Source organism: Symphalangus syndactylus, chromosome 2, assembly GCF_028878055.3.
Source record: "Symphalangus syndactylus isolate Jambi chromosome 2, NHGRI_mSymSyn1-v2.1_pri, whole genome shotgun sequence".
Lineage (NCBI taxonomy): Eukaryota > Metazoa > Chordata > Mammalia > Primates > Hylobatidae > Symphalangus > Symphalangus syndactylus.
In genome coordinates, this window is record NC_072424.2 from 38,957,170 (window position 1) to 38,969,586 (window position 12,417).

Below are 12,417 nucleotides of genomic sequence, written 5' to 3' on the forward strand. Positions count from 1 at the left end.
CTAAATTTCCCTAAAAGGTAAAGTACCTGCTTTGCAGGAAGGACAGAGGTTGAGGTAGGAACTTCATAAGCAATTTGGAGAGAGGCTCCTCCCATATCCAGTATCCCTACTGTCCTTCTTCGTCCTGCTGCCAATTCCTGGGTAGCCTCAGCATCTGATTCTGAAATAAATAAGAGAACAAAAAGGCTCTAGTAATTAAAAAACAAAATTAAGTCAAACCCCCAAAACAGCAATCCCTTAAAACTTTGAAAGCAGACAGGCGCCATGGCTCACACCTCTAATCCCAGCACACTGGGAGGCCAAGGTGGGAGGATTACGTGAGCCGAGGAGTTCAAGACCAGCCTGGGCAACATAGTGAGATACTCTTATAAAAAAATTTTTTTTTTTAATTAGCTGGGCATGGTGGTGCACACCTGTAGTCCCAGCTACTCAGGAGGCTGAGGCCAGAGGATCATTTGTGCCCAAGAGTTTGAGGCTGCAGTGAGCTATTATCTCACCACTAAACTCTAGCCTCAGTGACAGAGAACCTGTCTCAAAATAAAAAAAAGAAAGCAAACAAGTATACTAACTGAATCAACTGAAGTATACTAACTGAATCAACTGTATTATTACACAAAGAATAATTCTTGCAAATTACTTAAACGTGACATTTTGACTATGTATCCCTAGTAGGATATAGCCTAAGGACAAAAGAAACAAATATCTTAAGCTACATCCCAGTAGTCTTATTTGTTAACAATATTATTGGTTTTATTATTTAAAAATTATGAAGGGAGACCAAGGCAGGCAGATCACAAGGTCAGGAGTTCGAGACCAGCCTGACCAACATGGTGAAACCCTGTCTCTACTAAAACACAAAAATTAGTGGGGCATGGTGCTGCGCACCTGTAATCCGAACTACTCAGGGGGCTGAGGCAGGAGAATCGCTTGAACCCGACAGGCGGAGATTGTAGTGAGCTAAGATCGCACCACTGCACTCCAGCCTGGGTGACAGAGCAAGACTCTGTCTCAAAAAAAAAAAAATTATGAAATATATTGTGGAATAAAACAAATAAATGTTTATGTCAATATCTTTAGGAACAAAGATTCAGCATAACAACAAAAAGGATATAGGTATAAAAATCAAATAAATTAATAGCACCCTATAATCTTACATATGAGTCAGAAATATGACTATGAACTCATTTATTTTTCTCTTTCTAAAAAATACATATTTCCTAGCTCTGTTCACTGAAAGGCTTAGAAGCAATGATATCCCAGGAGTAATGACCACCTGTGGTATCTGGACCAATAATCTCTAAATACCATCTTTTACTAAAAGAAACCAGGGCTCTTTTAAAAACAGGCCAATGCCAGGTCTAGGGTAGAAAGTATACAAGATGACCCTGGAATACATTGCTGTACCAGATAGCAAGGGGAATATAAAAGAGTACTGGGGTCATATTAAAAGGATACAGGAGCCAACCTAAAGATGCTCCTTAAAATAGTAATAATGTGATGGGCTCTAATGCATCTGATATATTAAAATCCATGAGTTCATAATAATAATTAAAACTTTTTTTTCACTGGTTACCTTTGGAAGTTGCTAGATACCAACTCATTATTCAGAAATGTGATAAATAAAAAGAATCAGGATTTATTCTGTCTTTCCCATAAGAACTATATGTCAGGGTAACCAAAGAGTTGACCAAGAAAAGTTCATTACATAAAAATTCTAGCTGTTAAATGCAGAAGGAATGACAGAATTAGAAATATCACCATTTTGCAATCTCTAATGAAAAACATGTCTAAGCAATGATCACAATTGGCTATTACAACCATTCCGTGAAAGGCAGATAAGGAATTTTAATACTAAATTAGATCAGGCTGATAATACTTGAACCCTCAATACCTGATCAGTCTGAGCATGACAAAAGTGAGTCAACCAGACATTACAAAACTCCTGATGTGAGTAGTGGAAAACACATAGCGCCTTCTATGATTTAGTCTTGCAGATGGAATTGAATCTGAGTCTAATCAAACATCTGTATCTGACCTCCAGTTTAAAGGACATATGAGGGGATAAGAAACATGTTAAAGAAAACATGTTAACCCCACAAAGATGCAGTCAATCAAATCCAGCATGTGGCAAATTCTTTCTACCAGGTGATCCAATCTTTTCTTGCTTTTAAAGGCAGGGGAGTGAGGTGGTAGGGTTAGCCATTATAGATTAAAAGAGACTAAAGGGACATATTCATCAAATGCAATGCATGACCTTTGTTCAGATTCTGATTTGAACAAGCCCACTACAAATAAACATTCTTGAGAAAATCAGGAAAATCTATACCTGGGTAGGGTATTAGATGGGTATTGTATGATATTAGAAATTGTTAATTCTATTAAGTTTAAAAATGGCATTATGGATATATTTTTTGTTCATTTTGAAACCCCTTATCTGTTGTAGATACATACTGACATACATGAAAATAAAAATTACATGTCTGGGGTTTGCTTTTTAAAACATTCAATGAGAAAAAAACCTTTAATACATGGGGGAATATGGGGGAGAAATGGCAAAATATTAGTAAATATTGAGTCTGGGTAATGGGTCCATGGAGGTTCATTTTATTATTCTACTTTTGTGAATGTTTGAAACTTTCCATATTAACAAGTTAAAAAGAAATAAAAGAAAGCAAATTAGGACTGGAAAATGAAGCATCTTATGTTTGAAAAAAGAAAAACAACTCAAAATTTGCATTTACATGCTACTGATAGGTTATAACTTAAATCTTCAGCCCTTAGGTAAATTGTCATAAAAAAACAGTATTACTCACCATCCTCGTGGTCGAATCTTCCCAAAACAAAGTTGATTCCAATCCATGCATAAACCCCTAAGTAAGAAATAGAAAAGCCCTCACTTAATTCTCTACTGCTATGCCATGTATACACCTCTCCCTTAGAGCTTCTCTTTCCTCTTTTTCTTGGAAAAAGTAATCATAGTATTTTATTCCATACTCTCAATGTAGGAATTTCAAATCTCATCTTGTGATTTTTTTCCCTTTTAAAATCATTTGCATCTTCTAAATTTCCTCAATGAATAGAAATTAATTGTATAACAAATGTTTAAGAAATATAAATCATCTTAATGTCACGAAGATATCGAAAAAAAGAAAAAATGTAAATCTTGGAGTTCTAGTTCTGGGCAATCTTGTCTCCCCACTGAATACAAATATAAACTCTAGATAGAATGCATGGAGCAGCATTCTGGAAACTCTGAAAGTAAATGATAATGAGCACACCGGGACAGAGACCAGGGTTTAAACTACCACCAAGCCAGTAGTGAGTGTCCCATTTCTTCCCCCTCAGATATTACCTGGTCTAGACTTAAGAGCAGCTTGAAACATGAAAGTAACACCAGGTGTGAATAGAGGAACTTCAATTCATTCTCTGGTCCAAAGAACAGAAAAAGGAATGCCAAAAGTTCGGAGAAAATAAGGGAAATCTCCTGCTTTTTTTTTTTCTTTTTTTTTTCTTATTTTATTCTCTCTAACCTCAGGCAACAGAGGTAGAAGTTGAGCAGGACCTAAAACTCTGAGGGCTTTGAATTCTTTTCTCTGACCAGAGAAGCTGTAGCTTCAAGAGTGTGAAACAAATCCTATTGTTTATTTTGTCTCCCTCTGTCCTCCCACCACTTGGCCCTGGATGCAGATGCAATCATGAGAAGTGCATGGCAGAGAGTGGGCAAATTAAAGCTCTGGTATTCTGACAGGAGGGTAATGAAAGGGAGCTCCAAGGAACCAGAAAGTGTCAGAGGGATCACAGACAGTAGGGAGCAAAGTTGTGTATGAACCCCTGGGCTCACCTCCAAGCTACAAATACATGGATCTGACCCTAAACAATATACAAACAGCTCTGAGAACTGAACTACAGGCTAGGCCACTGCCCAGGTTCCAGATTAGCCACTGGCTGACACACAAGACAAATCCAAATAGCAGTGACCAAGGCTTTGAAAAATGAACTAATAGGCCGGGCGCAGTGGCTCACACCTGTAATTCCAGCACTTTGGGAGGCCAAGGCGGGTGGATCACGAGGTCAGGAGATCGAGACCATCCTGGTTAACACAGTGAAACTCTGTCTTTACTAAAAATACAAAAAATTAGCCAGGCGTGGTGGCACACGCCTGTAGTCCCAGCTACTCAGGAAGGCTGAGGCAGGAGAATCGCTTGAACCAGGGAGTGAAGGTTGCAGTGCACCGAGACCACGACACTGCACTCCAGCCTGGATGACAGAGCGAGACTCCGTCTCAAAAAAAAAAAAAAAGAAGAAAGAAAGAAAAGAAAAATGAACTAATAGAATCATGGGCCGGCCGCAGTGGCTCACGCCTGTTATCCTAGCACTTTGGGAGGCTGAGGCGGGCGGATCACGAGGTCAGGAGTTTGAGACCAGCCTGACCAACATGGTGAAACCCTGTCTCTACTAAAAATACAAAATTAGCCAGGCGTGGTGGTGCATGTCTGTAATCCAAGCTACTTGGGAGGCTGAGGCAGAAGAATCACTTGAACCCGGGAGGCGGAGATTGCAGTGAGCAGAGATCGCACCAGTGCACTCAGTGTTGGTAACAAGAGTGAAACTCTGTCTCAAAAAAAAAAAAAATAAATAAAAATCACAGCCTACAGAGAGCAGGTCAGAACTTGAGATCAACTGCCTCCTAAAACAAACAAAAAAAATGTTCTCTTTGATTTAAACAGGACCCGGAGTCTCATAATGTAATATTCAAAATGTCCAGGATAGAATATAAAAATACTTGGCATACAAAGAACCAGAAAAATCTGAACTCATCAGAGAAAAGACAATCAAAAGATGCCAACTCTGAGATGACACATACATTGGAATTATCAAAGACATTAGAGCAACCATATAACAAAGAAAGATGAGCAGTCTTACAATGAATGGAAAGATAGAAGGTCTCAGCAAAGAAACAGAAAAGAAAAGAAATAGAATATTAAGAAGATCAAAATAGAAATTTTACAACTGAAAAATGCAATACTGAAATTTTAAAAGGTAAATCTTTTCCCATGTATATGTCTGCAATTAGAAGACATATAAGATCTCCTTCTCGTTTATAAGAAATGGAAATATAATTCATCAAACTGGCCACATTTGGCTGCATGAGAACACATATTCACTCTAAAAGTACAAACCCAATAGTGTGAGATTCCAGGGAATTATCAATACTGCATAGTAATTACAATGAAGGCATAACAAAACGAAAGTAACTCATTCTGATCATCCCTTGAAATTAAAGTTTCTCCTTACTTTAATAATTTACCTTACATTTGACTTTGACAAACTCAATACAACTCCTAGAACTATATATGTTTTCAAAAGTATAGTTAGCTAACCAAATATCCGACTGAAATCATTAAATACTAATACATTCTTATAAACATAGTGCTTAGCACTAAGTTAAAAAGAGATATACATTTTTGACTTCCAGAACCAGCATTCTAAAACAGATGCCAATGCAAAATATGCAAATAATCAAATCAACTATGTAGCAGAATCAAGAAAATTATTGGCAGAAAAATTAAAATCAGATATATAGAATAATTCTAAACACCCTTTAGAGAGGCTGTGCCGTGGTTGGCTTAGAGGTGAACCAGCTGCACCCCTTAAGGCTCAGTACCTTCCTGTTTCCCAGAGATCACTTCTGCTTGAGACTGTGAAAAGAGGAAGTCAAACTCCAGTGGTAAATCTTTCACTAGGTCAGCCAAGATAGCCAACTGCTTCCTGCAAGAAAGAACAAAAAATCCCAAAGTTAGTCACTAAACTCTCTTCTCATAAACTGCCTCAACTTGTCCTTCTACTTAGCCTTGTCATGACCTCACTGTTCACCTACCTCATTTACTTGTCCAGCCCTGCTTCTTTTTGGTACCGCCTTTGATTTTAAAAGTTTAAACTACCTCCAGGTATAGCCTCCTACCTAAAAGGCAACATGGTAATAGTAATACTTTCCCCTTATATGATGTAATTATTCAAAGAGTGTTAAAAGATGAGGCTATGAGACTGTGGTTCTATGACTCTCACAGGCTGAGTACAAACAAGCCACAGGAAACTGCAGCCAAGTTGCATAATCTATAAAATTGATGTAATTACATTATTCCTCACTACTGTAAAACAAAGATGTTAAATTAAGGAACACAATCTCATCCTCAAATCTCACACAACACAGAAACAATGCTTCACATTACCACACAAGATGTACTGTTGGTTCCACAAGTTTTAATATAATCCTTTACATAAGCTAACAATTAACTTTTTTTTGAGATGGAGTTTCACTCTTGTTGCCCAGGCTGGAGTGCAATGGCGTGATCTCAGCTCACTGCAACCTCTGCCTCCCAGGTTCAAGTGATTCTCCTGCCTCAGCCTCCCAAGTAGCTGGGATTACAGGCATGCACCACCACACCCGGCTAATTTTGTATGTTTAGTAGAGATGGGGTTTCACCATGTTGGTCAGGCTGGTCTCAAACTCCTGACCTCAGGTGATTCACCTGCCTCGGCCTCCCAAAGTGCTGGGATTACAGGAGTGAGCCACCTCGCCCAGCCACAATTAACATTTTAATCTCCTTTTCCATATTTCAAGGGTTGATTTTTTTTTCATTGTAAAAATCTTACCATTTGAAAACCCTAGATCAAGATCAAAATCCAGAGGACATAACAACATTTCCAATTTGGGGAAAACATTTGAAACTTCGTATCTATAGGGTTGTCTTTCCTCTAACATTTTAAGCATGTAATCAATATTATAAAGCAAAGGAAAGCAAAGAAACAAAGCTAGAAGTAATAATATGAATCTAGAGAAAATGTTAGTTAAAATAAGACAAGTTATCTTGGATTAAAAAAATATTCATTACAAAAATATTCTGCTGGCTCAGACAGTTGTCAGTATTACTTGATGAAGAATGTTGTTAGCACTTCAAAGTGAAGATCTATATTTGAAGTAATAATCTTCCAATATAATGTCAAGTATAGTTTCTTAAAAAGCTCGTTGTTATACATATTAAATTCTTGCAATAAGAATTTCAAATGGGGACCAAGAAGTGGTATTCTTCTGTCCCTATTGGATATGCTTCTAAACTCCTCAAAGAGAGGGTTCGCTGGTTTTGGCAACGATATGGAAGAATGGGCACCAACATATGTTGCTGTTAGTTATGCAAATTACTAGTACAGGCCGAGTGCAGTGGCTCATGCCTGTAATCCCAGCACTTTGGGAGGCTGAGGCACGTGGATAGCCTGAGGTCAGGAGTTTGAGACCAGTCTGGCCAATATGGTGAAACCCCGTCTCTACCAAAAATACAAAAATTAGCCAGGCACGGTGAGAGACACCTGTAATCCCACTCGGGAGGCTGAAGCAGGAGAATCGCTTGAACCCGGGAGGTGGAGGTTGCAGTGAGCTGAGATCATGCCACTGCACTCCAGCCTGGGCGATAGTGGGAGACTCTATCTCCAATAAATAAATAAATAAATAAATTACTAGTACAACCTTTCTAAAGGACAATCCAGGACCATGTTTCAAAATGTTTCAATGGGTTTAACCTTTGATCCAGCTGTTATACTTTTAGAAATTAATTCCAAGGAAATCATCAGACAATAAAATAAAGAAGAGAAATACTGCAGCATTATTTATAACAACGAAAATTATTTATAACAATGAAAAACTGGAAATACCATACCATAGGGATTGGTTAAATAACTTATGGCACAGCCATGCAATGTAATACTATACAGATGCTAAAAGAAATGAAGTCTACTTATATCTACATGTATAGACATGAAAAGATAAAAGATGTCCAATACATTTTACAAAACAGTATGTATAATGTGATTCAATTTATGCTAAAAAAACAAAAACCCAAATCATTCTTCATGTATACATAGTGACAGGATAAAGCTTTCATCTTCTAAAATTCAATGTAGTTTATTTATTTAAAATGCTTTTAAAATGGCAAAATGTTGATAATTGTTAAAGCTGGGTGGTGGGTAAATGGGGATTTACTGCACTGTTCTTTTTACTTTTATACACATGTGAAATTTCCTAAAATAAAAATTATTATTTCATTAAACACCACCTTGTATTATGTTGTAATTTTTAAGGGATTTTTTTAACTGTAAAATAAAAGGGAGGCAGAAAAAATTCTGTTAGTCCAGGCCTTTGGCAAAGAAATAAAACCAAATGCTAATAAATTCAAAATATAGTCTAAATGATTCAACCCTATTTTGAATCTGTGTACAAATGCTAATAAATTAGCAAACCATTAATCACACAAAACAGGTTCTTATACTGATAGTCACATTTATACCAACAACTAGCTTGGACTTAGAGGCAGCAATGATTTTATAAGCCTAGAACAGATGTATGCATTATTTAGAGAGGTGACCAGAAAACAAGTTGAAAGAGAAAAAGGCAAATTTCTTTAAAAATTCTTTAGATACAATAAATATTAATATTCTGAGTTTCCACATTGACAACTAACATCTTAGACAAAAAGGGTGGAGCTACACAGTGAGTTTTGTTTGGATGGAATCTTCTTTGACAGAGGTAATACCAAACAGTGCCAGGCGGTGAGGCAACAATCTCCTTTGCTCCAAACACACTAAAGGTAGCTGAACTACCAAGTGGGTTCCTCTGCCCAGCTCAGCTGGTCAATTCTGCCTTTTTAACCTCCAAGTCAGCTATTTCTCTGGCCTCCTTCCCCTTTCCTTGGCCTTTTATAGACTTTGTGATGTGGCATCTGCTCTTGTGTCATCTATATTTTTCCCAGGGTTTCTAAAATTTTTGAACAATATGAATATCACCTATGTCAAATAAAAATTCTTAATTGCATGTACAGTGTGATTACAACTTTGTGGAAATTACATATATGTGAACAGAGAGGAGGGAATACAACAAAATGAAACAGTTTTGATAGGGTAGCAGGGTTGTAAGTTGTATTGTTTCGTTTTGTTCATTTTTAAGATTTCCCTTAAGGAGTTAAGGCTGCAGTTACAATATTTAAAGTTTGATTTTAAAGATAAGTAAAAACAAAATGAAAAATTTCTTAAAGACTGAAATGTATGGGGTAATAAGGAACTAAAAAACCTCTCATGTTGACAAATGGCTACATAAATAACCTGCTTCTCGACAGTAAACCAGTCAGTAAACCAGTAACTGTGAAAAAAAGTCCACTGAAAGAAGCATTGCTGCTATATGTTATGTTGTCTGCACGTCTGACATAAGCCTTGGAGCCCTACATGTATGGCTGAGGTTTTTATTGTTTGCTGTTGTTTTAACGAAAGAAAGCCAACTATAAAATTTAAACGTTGTAAAAAAAAAAAAAACTGCTATTGACCAAGGGAAAATATTTAAGCTAATAAGGAAATACCTGATGCCTATGAGACCATGAACATTCCAGGAGGATGAATTCTAAAGTTAAGGTTGGCAATGGTCTCATTGATATGACACCAAAAGCACAGGCAACAAAAAATAAACAAGTAAGACTATATCAAACTAAAAATTTCTGTATATAGTAAAGGAAACAACAGAGTAAAAAGGCAAGCTACAGAATGGGAAAAAATATTTGCGAACTATACATTGGTAAGGGGTTAATCTTTAAAACATTTTAGAAACTCCTACAACTCAACAGCAAAAATCCTATTAACCCAATGTAAAAATGGGCTAAAGACTTGAATAGACATTTCTCCATTCACAGAAATGGCCAACAGGCATATGAAAAGTTGCTCAACATCCCTAGTCATCAGGGAAATGCAAATCAAAACCCCGATGACATATCACCTCACACTTGTCAGGATGGCTGTTATCCAAAAAAACAAAAGAAAACAAGTGTTGGCAGGGCTGTGGAGAAATTGGAAACTCTGCATACTGCTGGTGGGAATGCAAAATGGTGCAGCAGCTCTGCAAAACAGTATGGAGGTTCCTCAAAAAATTAAAAATATAGGCCAGGTACGGTGGCTCACACCTGTAATTCAGGACTTTGGGAGGCCAAGACATGCAGACTGCTTGAGCCCAGGACTTCAAGAACAGCCTGGGCAACATGGCAAGACCCCATCTCTACAAAAAAATACAAAAACTTAGCCAGGCATGGTGGCACATGCCTGTGGTCCCAGATACTCGGGAAGCTGAGGTGGGAGAATCACCTGAGCCTGTGAGGTGGAAGTTGCAGTGAGCCGAGATCATGCCATTGCACTCCAGCTTGGGCAACAGAGCGAGACCCTGTCTCAATAAATAAATAAATAAATAAATAAATAATTAAACTGTCATATGATCCAGCAATCCTACTTCTGGCTAATTATTCCAAAGATTTAAAATCAGGATCTCAAAGAGATATGAGCCCTCCCATGTTCACTGAAGCATTCTTTACAATAATCAAGATGTGGAAACAACCTAAATGTTCACTGACAGAGGAATATGTAAAGAAGACATGGTATATACACACAGTGGAAAACTATTTAGACCTTTTTAAATAAAAAAGGGCATTCTGCAATATGTGACAAGGTGGATGAACACTAAGGACAATATGCTAAGGGAAATAAATAGGCACAAAATTTCAGTTAAGCAAGATGAATAAGCACTGAAGATCCACTGTACAACACTGTACACACAGTCAACAATAATGTATTGTATACTTAAAAATTTGTTGGGCCAGACATGGTAGCTGACGCTTGAAATCCCAGCACTCTGGGAGGCTGAGGCAAGCGGATCACTTGAGCCCAGGAGTTCTAAACCAGCCTGGGCAACATGGTGAAACCTGGCTCCACAAAAATTATCTGGTGTGATGGTGCCCACCTGTAGTCCCAGCTACTTAGGAGGTTGAGGTGGGAGGATCACTTGGGCCTGGGAGGCAGAGGTTGCAGTGAGCTGTGATCACACCACTGCCCTCCAGCCTGGGCAACAGAGCAGACCCTGTCTCCAAAAAAAAAGAAAAAAATCTGGTTAGAGGGTAGATCTCATGTTGTGCTCTTACCACAATAAAATAAAAATCATTAAAAAAAAAAAAGTTCAGGGAGCTCATTCTTACCCCAGGCCTACATAAGTATGGACAATCAAGGTGGTACCAAAGGAGAGAAATCACAAACAAGGAGTCTGGCCTAAATACAGCCTTCTCTTCCTCTTCCTCTAATGCAGGAAGAGGATCAGGTGGCAAGGTGTCAGGCTGAATTGCCAAGGTCAAGTGGAAACGATGTGACTGGCTGGGGCTGAGAAAACAGGCCTAAGGCAATGGAGGCTGAGCTTCCCGGTAGCAGCAAGATGAGGGACTCCCCAGTTATTGCCAGGGTTCTAGGCAGAGTTACAGCAAAGGTAGTGTTCCTACCAGAGCTCTCCGACTAGTCCCTAGGTATCCAGGTCATCAGGTGACCCTCTTCCTAATTTATTCTGTAATTATGTTCTCTATGTGCCCGATGATCCAAATCTATTCCCATCACCACAACTCCCAACCCTCAATCCAAACTAAGAATCACTATAGTCATCCCAGATAGATGCTGATCCCAAAGAAGCAAATGACAAGAAGTTGGGAATGAATGTCATAATTGGGTTTAGGGGTATACACCAGGGAACCACAGAGGACAGTGCATGAAACTGGCCTTTCATCTCTTGTGCCACCGTTTTCCTGTGTTTCCTGGACGCTGCATCTCACCTCTCAGGGAGAAGCCTCATGCCTGCTGTGCAGAGGATATAAAGAGGGGTCTCCTTGTGCTTCTTCACGGGCACATGAGCAGCAGCAAAGCTCAGCAGAGGACGAAGGTAATCACTGGCATGTTCTGGAGTGTCTGCCATTGCAGAGATTCCTTAAGTTAAAACAAACAAACAGACAAAAGTCTCTTTAAAAAGCGGCTCACATAAGACTCAGGAAACTGATACCCTATAAGGTTCTCCTTAATATCCTAAACATTTATTTATTTGAGAGGTAGGGGGTGACAATGAATGAGATAGCCCTCCCATTACCCAGACTCTCAAGAAGAAAAGGGTAGCTTGCTTTCTCCTTCTTTTCTCTCCTCTTTCATGCCTTAAAAGGGATTGACAACAAAATATTTTCTGATTAGCACCTGGCTTGATTTTTTTAACCACTGGTTGGCTGTTGCGGTCTCTCATCTGTTTGATGTCCAGCAAGTCATGGGGGTTCCCATTATGTCTTGGCCAGAAATAAACAAAAATCCGGGAACCACTGCTGCCACAGTCAACAACAAGTCCATAATTCAGATTTGGGTCTTCAGTGTCAGTAGCTTCAAGCTCCCCTACTCGAGCCAAATACCTAAGTCAGGCAAAAAGAGAAATCAGTGCTAAGCAGTTAGGTCCATGAAAGGCACCCTCACTTACTTCATTTGTTCATGAATCTTCATTAAGTGCCTACATGTGCCAAGCACATGGGACTACCAGTCCTA

At 38.6% G+C, this 12,417-nt stretch overlaps 1 protein-coding gene across 3 annotated transcripts in view; it reads right to left on the reverse strand.

The window, feature by feature from the left end:
- ENTPD7 (ectonucleoside triphosphate diphosphohydrolase 7) overlaps window positions 1–12,417 on the reverse strand; it is a 65,708-nt gene that overhangs the window by 33,282 nt on the left and 20,009 nt on the right. For all 3 annotated transcript variants that reach the window (XM_055252434.2, XM_055252428.2, XM_055252443.2), the window contains 5 exons: window positions 12,082–12,287; window positions 11,673–11,823; window positions 5,666–5,769; window positions 2,814–2,870; window positions 27–160 (listed from right to left, as the gene is read on the reverse strand). In XM_055252434.2, the coding sequence (XP_055108409.1) occupies window positions 27–160; window positions 2,814–2,870; window positions 5,666–5,769; window positions 11,673–11,823; window positions 12,082–12,287 (652 nt within the window). The remainder of the gene's footprint in view (window positions 1–26; window positions 161–2,813; window positions 2,871–5,665; window positions 5,770–11,672; window positions 11,824–12,081; window positions 12,288–12,417) is intronic.